This window comes from Podarcis muralis, chromosome 10 (genome assembly GCF_964188315.1).
Source record: "Podarcis muralis chromosome 10, rPodMur119.hap1.1, whole genome shotgun sequence".
Classification (NCBI taxonomy): domain Eukaryota; kingdom Metazoa; phylum Chordata; class Lepidosauria; order Squamata; family Lacertidae; genus Podarcis; species Podarcis muralis.
This window is the reverse complement of record NC_135664.1, coordinates 32,065,916-32,080,731: the sequence shown is the minus strand read 5'-3', so window position 1 is coordinate 32,080,731 and position 14,816 is coordinate 32,065,916. Positions and strand designations below refer to the sequence as shown.

Below are 14,816 nucleotides of genomic sequence, written 5' to 3'. Positions count from 1 at the left end.
AGGCCTAAGGTCAAAGTTCAAGGAGGCCCTCGCGCGAAAGGCGGGGGGGACGGGACTGCGCGCTCAACGTCGCTACTTCGCAGGCCCCGATTGGCTCCCCGAGGCAGCCGTGGGCGGGGCTGCCCTGCGTGACGCACGCACGCAGCGTCGGGCGAGCGAGCGAGTGCGCGCGCGGGGACGGTTAGTTGAGGAAGAGGGAAGGAAGGAAGCCTCGTTCGAAGGGTGAGAACCTCCTCCCCCTCCTCCCACAATGCAATGCTTTCTGGGCTTAGAATAGGACTCGGCAGCGAGCAGACGAAGCAGCGTGTAATATTGGTATGTGTAGGGTAGCCCTGCGCGCGGAGAGATACAGGCCAGGTTTCGGGGTTTTGTCGTCCCCCCCCCCCACTCGTGGAGTCCAGAGGGGCGTTAGGAAGGTCTACCCGCGAGCGCGTTCACCGTCACGCGGTTGGGTGAAATAGTACAAAGGATGCGTGTCGCTCAGCTCTCTCTCGGCTGGTCTCTCTCCCACGTGCAGGTCCTTCTGCAACTTCTGGGGCCGCTTTCGATGGCGGCAGCCGCTCTTAAAGTACGAAAAGTTGCACGTGGCAAGAGCTGCGATCCTCTGCCCGTTTATCTCAGAAGGAGGCCAGTCCTTGAGCTCAGGGTATGCTTCTCAGTAAAAATGTGTGTAAGGCTGCAGGTTTCTTTTGTTCAGGCTTCGGTTGTCCATTAAGTGTGCTGCATGGTGGTTTACTGCGATTCTCTTTACTATCTTCTATCTGCAAATTGCTGTCGTGTCCTCCCCCAAGGTGTCCGTTCCTCATGAAGCCAGTACATCCTGTAACAGGCTTCTGGATTCTAAGCTTAGAATAGAATAGAATAGCTTGCAGAATCTTAACTGATCCCACTAAGGTTACGGTCCTAAACACACTTATAGAAGAATAAACTTACTTGACGTTGCTGCAGCATGCTTCTGAGTAAGCATGCTTTTGCATGAGATTGTGGTATTGGGCTTCTTCAAGTCTTAAAACACAAAGACTTGGAAATAAGCAATCCATGGTGCCTGCCTCCATTTAGGAGTCTTGAGTAATTGCAGCCCTAAGCACACCTGCCTTTGTGAACCCGGATCCAGTGAACCCTTGGCTCTTAGCTCTTGGAGTTGTATTTTCACTACATATATGGGTTTAAAAGTATGGGTAAAATGAGTGAAAAAGTGTGCTGGGCTAGATAGGGCTTTGGTCTGATCCAGGAGGCCTCTACTTAGGTCTTTTCAAAAGCAATTTGCTAATTTTGTTTTAAATTTGATTAGCACTCTCATAGACAGCAGAGTTTCAAGTAGTTGCTCTCATAACTTTAGTAAACAGATAGTCATAAAGTTTGAATGTGTGGTGGTGTACAAAGGAGGAGGATTTACCCTCTGTTTTGCTTATAGTCATAAGTCCAAAGATGTTCACTTAGAGCCTCTTTCCTGCAATGAACTGTGCAGAAGTTTCTGGACTACAGTTCCCATTAACCCCAGCTTTCAAGTGCAAGGAACAGGGGTAATACCTGTTGTAGCCCAACAACATCTGAAAAGCACCATGTTGGCTACGCCTGGAGAGGTTCAGCTTGACTGGTGACAGGCACTAAGGATTCTTTATGGGGGATTTCCTGAAGAAATCCTGAAGATTTCCTGAAGACTTTGTAAATAGGGAAAGTTCCTCCTGGTCTGTTCCTTAGACCTCAAGAACACCAACCTAGCTTCATGGCACAGTCAAGAGTCACTGCACCATTGTTTTACAACCATTTGCTTTCAGTGAAAGCACACACATAATATTGCAGTCTTTAGCACATTTACTAGGAAGTAAGTCCTACTGAAAATAGTGCATTGTTTCCAAGTAGACTTACATAGTATTGCACTGCATATCTTTCAAGTGAATTCAACAAGACCTAAAAATGCTTTAAATTGGACTGAATAGTGCCCGTTATATATCCCAGTGTGTGAAAGAGGGCCTTCTTGGTAGTGGCGCCCGCCCTGTGGAACGCCCTCCCATCAGATGCCAAGGAAATAAACAATTGTCTGACTTTTAGAAGACATCTGAAGGCAGCCTTGTTTAGGGAAGTTTTTAATGTTTGATGTTCTATTGTACTTTTAATTCTGTTGGGAGCCGCCCAGAGTGGCTGGGGAAACCCAGCCAGATGGGCGGGGTATAAAAATATTATTATTATTATTATTATTATTATTATTATTATTATTATTATTATTATTACTATTATCATTATCATTATTATTATGTTAACTGGGGTCCATTCTTGCTCATACCTAAATACTGGTTTCTGTAGGCTTAAAAGACTTTCATCTGCATTATGCAGCCTCCAGCCCAATTAATTATTGTGAAAACACTTGCCAGGTTTGCATTGGTACAAGCAATATACTGATGTCCTACTATGAGGTTTCATAAGGCACTCTCCTAATAACCTGAAATAAGATGTATGTGTATTTGTCCTGGCAAATAGCAAAAGGACAGGGATGAAGAAACAGGGATTGGAATGGAGCCCAGGAAGATGGTCTGAACAAAGTCACACCAGTGTGACTGGCTCACAAAAGAAAGTGGGTGATGTACTCATAAAGTTGGCTAAAACATTTCTCCCTAGGTCTGCTCAGGAGCCGTGTGAAGGAACCACTGTTGCAACACCGGAAGCTGGGCAAGATGTCGGGAGTGTTGAGCACAACGCTGAGCAGCCTCAACAGCGACTCGTACTGCGAGTTCAGCATGTATCGGGACCAGCACTTCCAGGGAAGTCGTTACCTGCAAGAAAAGTCCCTGAAAAACTCCTGCACACTTTATGTGGGCAACCTCTCTTTCTACACCACAGAGGAACAAATTCATGAGCTCTTCTCCAAGTGTGGGGATGTCAAGCGCATAGTCATGGGGCTAGACAAAGTGAAGAAAACCCCCTGCGGCTTCTGCTTTGTGGAATACTACACGAGAGCAGAAGCAGAGCATTCTATGCGGTTCATCAATGGAACCCGTCTGGACGACCGCATCATCCGAACAGACTGGGATGCTGGGTTTAAGGAAGGGCGGCAGTATGGCCGTGGGAAAACAGGTGGCCAGGTACGAGATGAGTACCGAACAGACTACGATGTGGGCAGAGGGGGCTTTGGCAAGATTATTCAGCAGCAGAAGACAAATCAGCAGTCAGTGATCTACTAACGGCTTTTTGGGAAGTGAGAGCTGGTAAAGATAATAAAAAATAATTAAAAAGGGGGGGAGCTATGTGAAAATGCAGTGATCACATTGCTATGCGCAAGGAGGCTAGGAAAAGAGAAAGCTTCAAGAAACCATGCACACAAAGCAGAGAGTCTAGCACCATAACTCGGGAAAGAAAGAGGAACAACATCTTGCTAGTGACTTCAATAGTTCTTAACTTTCTGTCAATGCACTTGCTGTGGGTATTTCTCCTTCCCATGAAGATTAACTTTACAGGCATCCTGTTCATTTACTTTGAAGTAAACACAGTAAGATTTATTCCCACCTGCTAAGTAAATACTTTCACAACTCTAGTTCTCTTATTCCCTACAACTGCTGTGCAGAGCTGCTAGTGAAGTGGCTGATTCCATACCGTTGATGAACTCTATCCTTGCCTCAGATATTCCTTGTTGAATGTATGATACACTTTTCAGGGAAGATAAATCAACTTATTTGCCTAGCAAAAATTGCAGCTGGTCGTTAAAATAAAGGCCATTGTCTATAACAAAGAGGTTAATTGATTGCAACTGTTTCTGCTTTCCTATACATTTGGTTTCTGTTCCTGGGTGACAACTTTGTGACCATGGAAATGCAGAACTCTCTCATGATGTGTAATGGGGGAGTCTGTCGCCCCATAAAGATGGTGAGTCCCAGCAGCCCCAGACACTGTGCCTTCTGCTTGCTTTCTTTTTAGTGCGGAGGTTTTCGGTCTCTACTCTCTAATTCCCTGCTGTCTGTATTAATTTGCATAGACCAGCTGTAGTTTTGTATGACCTGTATTGATTTGTACACCATGGTTTCAGGATGCAAGCACAGCACATACCATATTTTAATACACTATTCCATCAGACTGCAGTCTCCTTAAACTGTTCAGTTTCAATGTGTTTTTAATAAGAACTTTGTATCTAAGCCTGTTTGCTTTTTCTCTCCCACTCCATCTCTTTTCCTTTTGTGCCTGGTCTTTTAGCATGTAAACCTTAGGGCAGGGACTGTTGGGGGGGGGGAATATGGTGATGGGCATTTTTATACACCCCAAAACTGCTTGCTATGTCAGCCCTACATGAGACTTGCTGACTTATTTTGGTATATTATTTCAGTAAATATTATTCAAGATGGCAGCTGGTGGTATTTCAGTTATTCCATTGCAGGATTTTATTTTATTTTGTCCTACTACTGAAACTCGGATCTGTGATAGGCAACCACTTCCCCACTTCCTCAGGATGTTCCCCCCTCCCCTACTGTTCTGATTCAGATAGGGCTCTTTGTTAGCATGGATTGCCATGACTATATGTTGCCAGATATTTGACATCTGCAGAAGAACTTTATAAGGCTCGAACACATACCTGGAAGGAGGGGATGGCGGGCTAGATGATGGAACTGACCTAAAACAACTGGTATACCTTTATTTTGGCACTACATTATTTCCTGCAGGAACCACGTCTATTATTTGTCCACTACAGCAGGGTATTTAACGGGCACAATGGAAGCAGTGAGAGTCTAAGCTAAGGAATGGCCAACCTATGGGCTTCCGGTTGTTGTTGAACTTACAATTCCCATCAAACCTGATGGTTGGGGATGAGGGAGATGTAGTCCAACAACTTCTGGAGGGTCACAGCTTAGCCACCCTTCATCTAAGTAAAGTATAGATAGCAACTTCTACGTTAACTGTGATGCCTCCATTGGACTTGCTACCCTGCAAAGACATCACAGAGAGGGTGGGCAGATAATGATGAGGAATAGAAAGAGCTCAAAAAAATGGAAGAGTCTAAGCCCGGGAAAGGTCTTAGTGGATTGGTGGCTGAGAACCTGGGACTGCAAAAGGAGTCTGACCTGAGATAGGGTCCCAGCGGATTGGAAGTTGGAGCTCTGAAGTTCTGATTCCATAGGAAAGAACACCAGCCTCACCCTCTCCCAAAGCCATGCCCATTCCTTTGTTATATAACATTCCAGTGCCTGGATAAATATAGTTCTTGTCATTTTTTAAAAAATATATATTTGGCTCCTGGTGTGGGGGTTTCTGGCATCATTACCTATTTTGGCATCAGTTCAAATCCTGATCTAGAACTGAAAGGGTTTCATTCTTGACACTGGTTGCAGTTCCAGCCTACAAACCAAAGTGCAGAAATCCCTAAGCCAGTTTTTGATCTTTTCAGTATAAGCCTGAAGTAATTAAGTTAAGCTTTAAGTAGTTTTGTGAATCATCAGTTCTACTGGCCTTTCCTAAAATTAGAATTCCAAGTTTGAAGCAAAAACTAAGGCCAATTTCATAATCTAATATTACTCCATTAATTTCAGTAGATTGATTTGGCCCATTTGGGGCTGAGTCCAGCATTTTTCTTGTAAGCAAAGAAAGGTTTTCATAGTTAAATTTGCACTGGTATAAATGGCTGAAATTAACTAACACAGTCCATCCATCATGCAGGCTCAGTTCTCCAGCATAGCCAGATTGTGCTAACACAGCACAAACTGAATAAAAGTAGATGGCCTTATGGTGGGCTTTTTCTCTCCTCCCTTGACATCTGAAGGCAGCCCTGTACCAGGAGGTTTTTAATGTTTGATGTTTTAATATGTGTTACATGTACTGTAAGTTGCCCAGAGTGGCTGGGTAAACCCAGCCAGATGGGCGGGGTATAAATAATAAAAGTATTATTATTATTATTATTATTATTATTACTGCTGCTGCTGCTACTACTACCACTACAAAGTGGGAAGAAAGAGTCCTTACAGTTATAGAATATTGACAGAGCCTTTTTCATTAGGCAAGGGTTTGACATCTGGCACGTCTGTATTAAGGGAAATGTATGTCTAGCTCGCTAGGTAATTCAGAGTAAAATCTAATTACTTGGTATTCCAGAATTCTGGCTCATAGGATCAGCCGTAAGATTTCTACTGACGCAAAGGCTAGAGCCCAAGCCCAGTCCTTGAGTAGAACTCAAGTAAGTCACCCAGGTGCCAAAGGCACGACAGAAGCCAAAGGCATCTGGCAGCCTTTTTATTGACTCCAGAGTGAAGTTAGGAACTACTATACTCCTGTATCGAAGAGAATATATGACAAGTGGGGCAGGGCAACATATTGTGGTGTCCTTCTTGCCATGGGCATAGCCAGGATTTTTGTTAGGGGCCCCCCAAAAAGTTGTTGAGCTCTTCTTCTTTTATTTCTTGCTATGAACGTGATTCTACTCTGGCTGCTGCAATGAGGGCAATTCTACCCAGTCCAGAAAAACTAGAATGAAGCATAAGAGATTTGGGTATCATATTCATTCACACACATACACATGCACACTTATCCCTCAGTGTAAATAAGCACATTCAGCAAAATTGAGGCTGTAGTCCTAAACAGATTTGGATGTTATGAGTAAGTAAAATAAATTGGTCTTAATCCTAACCAAGACTGCCATTTTATCTGCAGGTGAGCATGTATAAATCCAACCCAATATCTTATTCTGAATACGATTGTGGTGTTTAGGATTAGCGTGTCCGTATCTAGCAGATATTATCACAATATGTGGTTAAAATTATATGCTTATATTTGTTACCAATGTTAGCATGAAAATATGGTGAGGGTAACCGTAGTTTTAAACTGTATGTGCCTGGGTTCTTCTGCCTCATTAGTAGGATCCAGTAAAGGAAAGCATCCAGAGTTGAATTGCCAGTTACTGTCGGACAGTACTCGGGGTTTGCTTGTCCCACCCTGGAAAACATGGGTCCAAGTGGTTTTGCTTTTGCACCACTGATTTCTCCCAGAAAACCCAATTGACATTTGATTCAGCAGCAAACAGTGGTGTTTCCTTGGGGGAAAGTAGCAGGGCGAGTGGAAATGTGGTTGAGCCCTTAGACAGTCATCCTCCAAACATCTGCATAGAACAGATCTTCTAAGTCAAGCATTCTGCTGTGGTTTTTGTTCCCTGTGGACAGTTCCTTGAAACAATATGCCTTTCAAGGCAGGGATTTTCTCAGCAATTCATTGCTCAGAATCCTGCTTCTCAAATAACATTGTTAAAGGAAGCAATAATGTAGAAGTGATCAAGCGATAAGCATGTTCAGTTAGCCGCTGTTTGCTAGAGTGTCATTGAGAGATCAGCTGCTTCATCCGGCCCTCCTCTCCTGCCAGCTCCTCAACCTTTGCCCATACTGCAGTGTTTCATTTTTATTTGTTATTTTTTTAGCCAGGCAGAGTGCTTGCAGGGCTAACCCAGCTCCCACTTCTGGCCTTCTAAAGCCTGCAGAAGCAATTGGAACAATCCTGGGGTGATTTTTCTACCAACGGTTGAAAAGCAGTGCAGAACTATTCCCCCAGGGTGGCGGGAGGGAGGGAAGGAAGCACTGCAGGGTTGTTCTTGCTGTCTTCAATATTTGAAACGATAATACATAAAAGAGAAAGCAAGCGAGACTCCTGGTTTGTGTGTTTGTTGCTTTACTATTTCCCTGAGCTGAAAATAGTACTGCAGTGCTACTTGAACTGAATCGCTTTGGCCCTCGAGGGCTGAGAGATGCCATTGTACTATTCAGCATATTTGTCGAAGTGAGACAGGGGTGCCCATTTCTCCTTTTTGCTTTCTATATTGCTACTGGGTTATATGAATCTATTACCTAGGTTTGAATCCATTACCTATGAATCTTTAATAGAACATATAGGGTCAAGGGATGAATTTGATTAACCCACAGTAAGTATTTCAAGACAGTCAGTGTGGGTGGTAGCTGTACAGAAATGCCTTATATTTAGCACCTACAGGTAAGTGCTGTTTTAAAACACTTCACAGGACTACAAGCTAAATGACATATAATAATAAAAAGACGGGGGAATAAAAAGTGTATATGTGGAGGAAGATTCATTTGATTAATTTCATCAACAAAGAAGGCTTGGAAAATATACAGGTTTTCAAACACTGGTTTTTTAAAAGGAGAGTAGGGGCTATACGTCATGAATTGCACCAGTAACCTTGTGCAAGTCACCATCTCTTAGTCTAACACACCTCACAGTTTTCTTAAAAGCATAAAATGTTATAATCCCATCAATGTCATTTTCAGCTCCTTGGGTGCATGGGATGTGAATTCAATTTATAGAGAGTAGCAACAATTGAAATTGATAACCAACTTTAATTATCAGTGGCAGTGGAAAATAAGATCAAAGTATTTAGTCAAGTATAAGAGAAAATGGGTAGGAATGAGCAAACATGACAATCCTAACCTTAATTGTGGGGGAAAAAATGCAAATTGATGTGGTGCTTGTGCTGATAAATAGTCTTTCACGTGATGGCACAGACAAGCTTTCGATACAGCAATTTATTTACTTTTGGCTCTCATAAACATGTTTGGAAGAAAGCTTCATTGATTTTAGTAGGACTTAAAATAATTCAAATCAGCATGTTAGAGTTAAAAAGGGATTCTAAGCGTAAATATGGCTAATTAATGTTATGGATCCAACCCAAATAACTTCATTTGAAATTATACGTAGAGGTAATTTAAAAAGTGGCAGTAACAAGATTACACACCGTCACTGTGCCCCTTCCTATAACCACATGGTTACGGGAAGTGAAATGTAGTACGTTATTGTCCCTTGTAGCCTCAGTCTTTTAACTGGAGCTTTAAATGCAACAAGCAGTACAGTAGTTAGAACATCACTGCTGGAGAAAAACTCATTTTATTAAGAATAGAAATGTTTTTGATAGCAGTAGGAGCTTATGATTTGTCAGGAGTACAAACGCAGAAATAGTTTTCAGTCCTTTCAAGCTAGGCCAGGTCAGAATGTTTTGCTGCCTGAGGCATAGCAGCAAATAATCTCTGCTCCCCCTCGCCCCCAATTCAGTCAAAGTGCATAGTACCCGTAAACATGCACAAAATTGGCTTTAAAGGAACACCTTCTTATCAGCTGGTGGACCAGACAAAACCCACATTATTATGCCTCCTGCCTCCCTTTCCTATAAGGCCAAATATATGAATCCTATAACCCCCAAAACTGGAGGGTGCGGCTGGCTGATCTGAATATAAGTCATACTGCAGTATATCCTATGGGTTTGGGCATTCTTTTCCTTCTACAGCACGATCTGTTCCTGCTGTGGAGGCTCAGGAGGAGGGTATGGAGTTGCCGCCCCTCAGCATCTGTCACCTCATTTTGCCTAATGGTAGGGCCGTCCGGCCCTGCTTTTACACAGCATTTGCATTTTGAATGGACCTAAATATATACATCTCTCCCCCCACCCACCCATTATGGAACGTTAATTGTGACCTCATCAGCTTCACACATTTTCAGTGCCATGAGGTCACAATTAATGTTCCATAATGGGTGGGTGGGGGGAGAGATGTATATATTTAGGTCCATTCAAAATGCAAATGCTGCGTAAAGCATAGAAGGCCTGTTACAAATTAGGAGCCTATTTGTAAACGTATACATAGCATAAGGGTAGGGAGCAGATTGGGCCCTCCCAGCTTTGGGACCCACCCCAGGCCAAAAACCCCTCCACAATCCCATTTCTGCAGGACATGTGCTGGCCCTGATTCAAACACCTGGAATGTTTTTACTTAGAGCCATAGTACTTCAACATGGAACCCATGAGCCACATGCTTGGCGGAAGGGAGGTGGGAGTGAGGCCAAAATTTGACGTCCAGCCCTCATGCTGCCTTTCCAAAGCTGGATAGATAAAGCTCAGGGCTTTGGGAATAAGGTGTGAGGCTCTGGCAAGGCCCTAGAGCCCTCCCACCTTCTTCCCAAAACTGGGAAAATGCCAACTAGGCCTTGGGAAGGAGGAAGGAGGGCTCTAGGACCCTGTCAGAACCCCTTCTTCCCAAAACCCAGCGCCTCACTTGCCTGGGCTTTGGGAAGGCAGCGCAAGGGCTGGGGGACATCAGATGTTGCTGAGGGCCACCAATAAAGGCCTTGAGGGCCGCATGTTGGACCACCCATATTTAAATGAAGGATACAGAAGTGGCTGTGCACATGTGTAGAAAGTAGCCTACCATACAAAGATCAAATTTACATTTGTTTCCCCACCTACTTTTGCCTCTGCCCCCCGAAGAAAGCAAGCACCAAGCATGCTATCATATATTGTGGAAATTTAGCCAGGAATTTTATAGCTCTCATTATTATTATATTGAGGAAAGCTTCTTAAAGGAAGTCTGCTGTGAAAGCTTGATAGCTATGCAACTCTAAACAATATAAAAATTAAACTAATATTGATTGAGCATCTATAATCAACTTTGCTTCAGTAGCTCCAGAAGTGTTAATGGTGCTGGCCATCTTACAAATATAGCAGCTCAATTCTTTTCTGACTCATTCAGTTGTTGAGCGCTAGTATTTGTTGTGTGTGTGTCATAGCACATGGCCATGCACCTCATTTCTGAAGCGATAGCTTGTGTGGTTTTTAAATGGTCATAACGGGAAGAGCTTATTTCCTCTTGAGATAGATATACAGCAACGAGCCATAAGTACTAAAAACACAATTAATAGCTAATAAGATAGACCAAATTCCTCCATTACTGGCTGTGTGTGTGTGTGTGTGTTTGTCTGTTTTGCAATATAGAAAAAAAAAGACTCTAAAATATCTGAAATTGGCAAATTCGATGAATCCTGTTAGCAGTTGTGAAAATGAGAAAACCAGAAATGGCTTTTAATCTAATTAGCATTTCAAATTAGAATGAAGGCAATTGGGGGGGGGGGAGGCTCTGCAGATAGTGCTGTTGCTGATTTGACATTTGCTTCCTGGCCTTGCTCCAACTATCATTTCCAGGCAAGATAAAACATTCTGGATCTACCCACAAGAGTAAAACAGATAAATAAGTGCTTTCCTTTTAGCCACACAATTCAGTTTAGGGAAAGGACAGTTCAGAAATTCTGTCCCAGGAGCTGCAAAACCTTCCCTGATTTCCTGCATTCCGGCTCCAATATCACAGCCTTCATTTTTCTCAGAGGAGGCATACAGATAAATCCTGAAGGCAGCAGCTTAAAGAAACATTCACTGTCCATCATTCTGCGTATTTAGTTTTTTAGCCTGTTGCATTCCAAAAGACAAGGGGCAGATAAGAACATATGGAAAGTCTATGAAATATCCAGCTAAAACAAAGGAAAAGCAGTGCAGCAAGACTTCTCCCTTTTAGGTAAAAGGTAAAGGTACCCCTGCCCATTCGGGCCAGTCTTGCCAGACTCTAGGGTTGTGCGCTCATCTCACTCAAGAGGCCGGGGGCCAGTGCTGTCCGGAGACACTTCCGGGTCACGTGGCCAGCGTGACATCGCTGCTCTGGCGAGCCAGCGCAGCACACGGAACGCCGTTTACCTTCCCGCTGGTAAGCAGTCCCTATTTATCTACTTGCACCCGGGGGTGCTTTCGAACTGCTAGGTTGGCAGGCGCTGGGACCGAACGACGGGAGCGCACCCGGCCGCGGGGATTCGAACCGCCGACCTTTCGATCAGCAAGTCCTAGGCGCTGAGGCTTTAACCCACAGCGCCACCCGCGTACCCTTGAGACATCACCTTGCCAACAAAGGTCTGAGACATCACCTTGCCAACAAAGGTCCATATAGTTAAAGCTATGGTTTTCCCAGTAGTGATGTATGGAAGTGAGAGCTGGACCATAAAGAAGGCTGATCGCCAAAGAATTGATGCTTTTGAATTATGGTGCTGGAGGAGACCCTTGAGAGTCCCATGGACTGCAAGAAGATCAAACCTCTCCATTCTTAAGGAAATCAGCCCTGAGTGCTCACTGGAAGGACAGATCCTGAAGCTGAGGCTCCAATATTTTGGCCACCTCATGAGAAGAGAAGACTCCCTGGAAAAGACCCTGATGTTGGGAAAGATTGAGAGCACAAGGAGAAGGGGACGACAGAGGACGAGATGGTTGGACAGTGTTCTCGAAGCTACCAGCATGAGTTTGACCAAACTTCAGGAGGCAGTGGAAGACAGGAGTGCCTAGTGTGCTCTGGTCCATGGGGTCACGAAGAGTCGGACACGACTAAACGACTAAACAACAAGAATTCTGAAAGATAGTCTGGCAGAGCAGTTCTGAAGGAGTGGGTGTGTGATCTAGCACTACAGCCCAAGCCATAATGGCTCGCTCTGGCCACTGCTGAATACTTGGGGATAGCTTCTTGGCAATTTCCCCCTACAACAGCTCCAGGCTGATGGGCCTAAGGACTGGGTCCCTTGGAGCTTCACAGCTATGAGCCCAGGAGATCCCAAGCCACTTGCATCCTGTCTCCACAACATAACGCCTCATATGGGCCCTTCCTACTTCCTGTTGCCAATGGCATAATCAGAAGTGGTAGCTTTCTACCTATTAGGGCACATTTGGGACCTCTACTACAGCAGAGCAACCAATACCAGCAGTGTTTTCTTCCATCTGCAAGTCCTCTGGAGGGTCTCCATCCTAACCCACCCACCCTCAGCCATTAACACTCAGGGGTTAGGACTGTGCTAGGATTACCCACCATATGTTTTTATGGGGTGTGTGGAGGAGAAACTCTACAGTATTAGTTATGCACATGTTGGAAATAATAAAAACAGACACTCTGAATATATATTCATACGGCAGCACTTGTGATTAACATTCTGCAAATGGGGACCCAGTGAAAATGTCACCAGCGAAGGGCAGAAATTGGCTCAGTCTCCGCCTGGCAGGAGGTAAATTGGGCTCAAAGGTTTGTATCGTCCATTCCCTCACCCCTTTTAGGCCTCAGGTTAAAACGAAGAAAGTGGAAAGTCGATTGCTTGTTCTCCACCCCCTGCCAGCCCTTGCATGCTCCTCTGTTGCCAGGGTTACTGAATTTCAATATTCAGTTTGGCTTTATTAATAAAGTTTAAATATTCTCCACTAAAACCAAACAGACACACACTGTTTCCAATGGCTTCATCAAATCGAACTCTAGTAATTTGCAGCTCGTTCCGATGTATGATTACACAGTCCCCTAGGTTTTCAACTCTGGACAAACCGCCTTTGAAAATGCTGTCTGAAGCAGAGGATCTTGTAACTAAAACATAGTTGCTTACCGTTTAAAAATTGGGCAATAAGGGATGAGATGCTGACATTCCAGTGCAGTGTGCTCCCAATGGCTGACTGCCACTATGAGTTGGACCACCAAAGTCTGCACTTGTGCTCGCAATTGCTGCAGATATGCAGGTGGGGCAGGACTAGCCCACATGACCCTCTCATGCATGTTTTAAGGAAGACGGTAGCACATGTTTTGTATGAAGAAGGTCCTGGGTTCAGTTCCTGGCATCTCCCTATAGGGCAGGGAAAGATTCCTACCTGAAACCCTGTAGAGCCACTTGCCAGACAACAATGAACTAGATGAGCCAATAATATAACCATCCTATGAGGGGGTTCATTGAAGCGTCATAATATATCCACTCAGCTCCCACCTTTTCCTTCCATGCCTTCTGAAATAAAATGTCTTAACTCAAGTGCCTTTTACACCTGAAATGTATATTTTCAGGACCCTGTCTGTTTTTTGTGTTTTTTTAATAGTAAGATCACCTGCCCAGGGATCTTAAAATGAAGGGCAGGTTCATCATCATCAACAACAACAACAACTAAATGACTATCATAAGCAAGGAGTGAGAGTGTTAAACAGGGAGAGAGTGCTGAGCATGTGGGTGTATTTCATATCCCCACCTGCCCCTTGTTGCTTCTTCCACCTTCTGGGAAATGAAATTGTCATCGAGGCAATTGAGGAATTTGTTGGACTTTACATTCATGGCAGGTGGTGCTGTGGGTTAAACCACAGAGCCTAGGGCTTGCCGATCAGAAGGTCGGCGGTTCAAATCCCCGCGACGAGGTGAGCTCCCGATGCTCAGTCCCTGCTCCTGCCAACATAGCACTTTGAAAGTATGAAGTGCAAGTAGATAAATAGGTACCGCTCTGGCGGGAAGGTAAACGGCGTTTCCATGTGCTGTTCTGGTTTGCCAGAAGCGACTTAGTCATGAGCTGTATGCCGGCTCCCTCGGCCAGTAAAGCGAGATGAGCGCCGCAACCCCAGAGTTATCTGCGACTAGACCTAACGGTCAGGGGTCCCTTTACCTTTACATTCTTGAAGTTGAAGTTTCCCATGCAAGAAAACACACAGAGGCCACATAACATAGTACACATATTATATCCTTCACAACCATCATGCTACTGCTATTAATTTTTATTGATTTATTAGTTTAATAAATAAATTGTTATCCAGGTTAAATCTGCATGTAGTATGGGAAGAGAGGTTAGCAGCTACTGTGATCATGTAGCACTTAAACATTGGCCTATTTTGATGATGTCCTGTAATATCTATATTACTGATAAGATCTGTCATGTTGTAATAAAATTTTGTTTTTCATTCATACAGAAATCCAGTACTTCTCCTTTAAGTTCTGGCTTGCCTGAGACCTGCAAACTCATATATGAGTATTCTGAATTGCAGGCGATATTAAATTCTGTGTAAGGTGATCTGTATTGCAAACACTAAGGAAATGTAGGGGGCATTTTTCTATCAACAGGAGCAATGCACTGGTTTATTAAAGGTAAGCTGAGGACAATATGTCAAACTGGAGGCGGTGGGGAAAGGAAAGCACTTTCCATGATTAGGCAGAGAGAGGAAAAAATCACAAACCTCATGACATCATAAGTACTAAATAGTGTC

General features: G+C 43.9%; 1 protein-coding gene across 3 annotated transcripts; it reads left to right on the top strand.

Annotated features, from left to right (window-relative positions):
• Positions 1-126: 126 nt before the first annotated feature.
• On the top strand, positions 127-5,876 carry LOC114606059 (nuclear cap-binding protein subunit 2). Of its 3 annotated transcripts, none has more exons than XM_028747832.2 (2): positions 127-222; positions 2,617-5,876. In XM_028747832.2, exon 2 carries the CDS (start codon positions 2,673-2,675, stop codon positions 3,177-3,179), a length of 507 nt encoding a protein of 168 aa, XP_028603665.1. In that variant the 5' UTR covers positions 127-222; positions 2,617-2,672; the 3' UTR covers positions 3,180-5,876. The 3 variants fall into 3 exon arrangements, with proteins under 3 accessions (XP_028603665.1, XP_028603664.1, XP_028603666.1); XM_028747831.2 differs by having other exon boundaries at positions 162-315; XM_028747833.2 differs by lacking the exon at positions 127-222 and adding an exon at positions 377-646.
• The last annotated feature ends 8,940 nt before the right edge of the window (positions 5,877-14,816 follow it).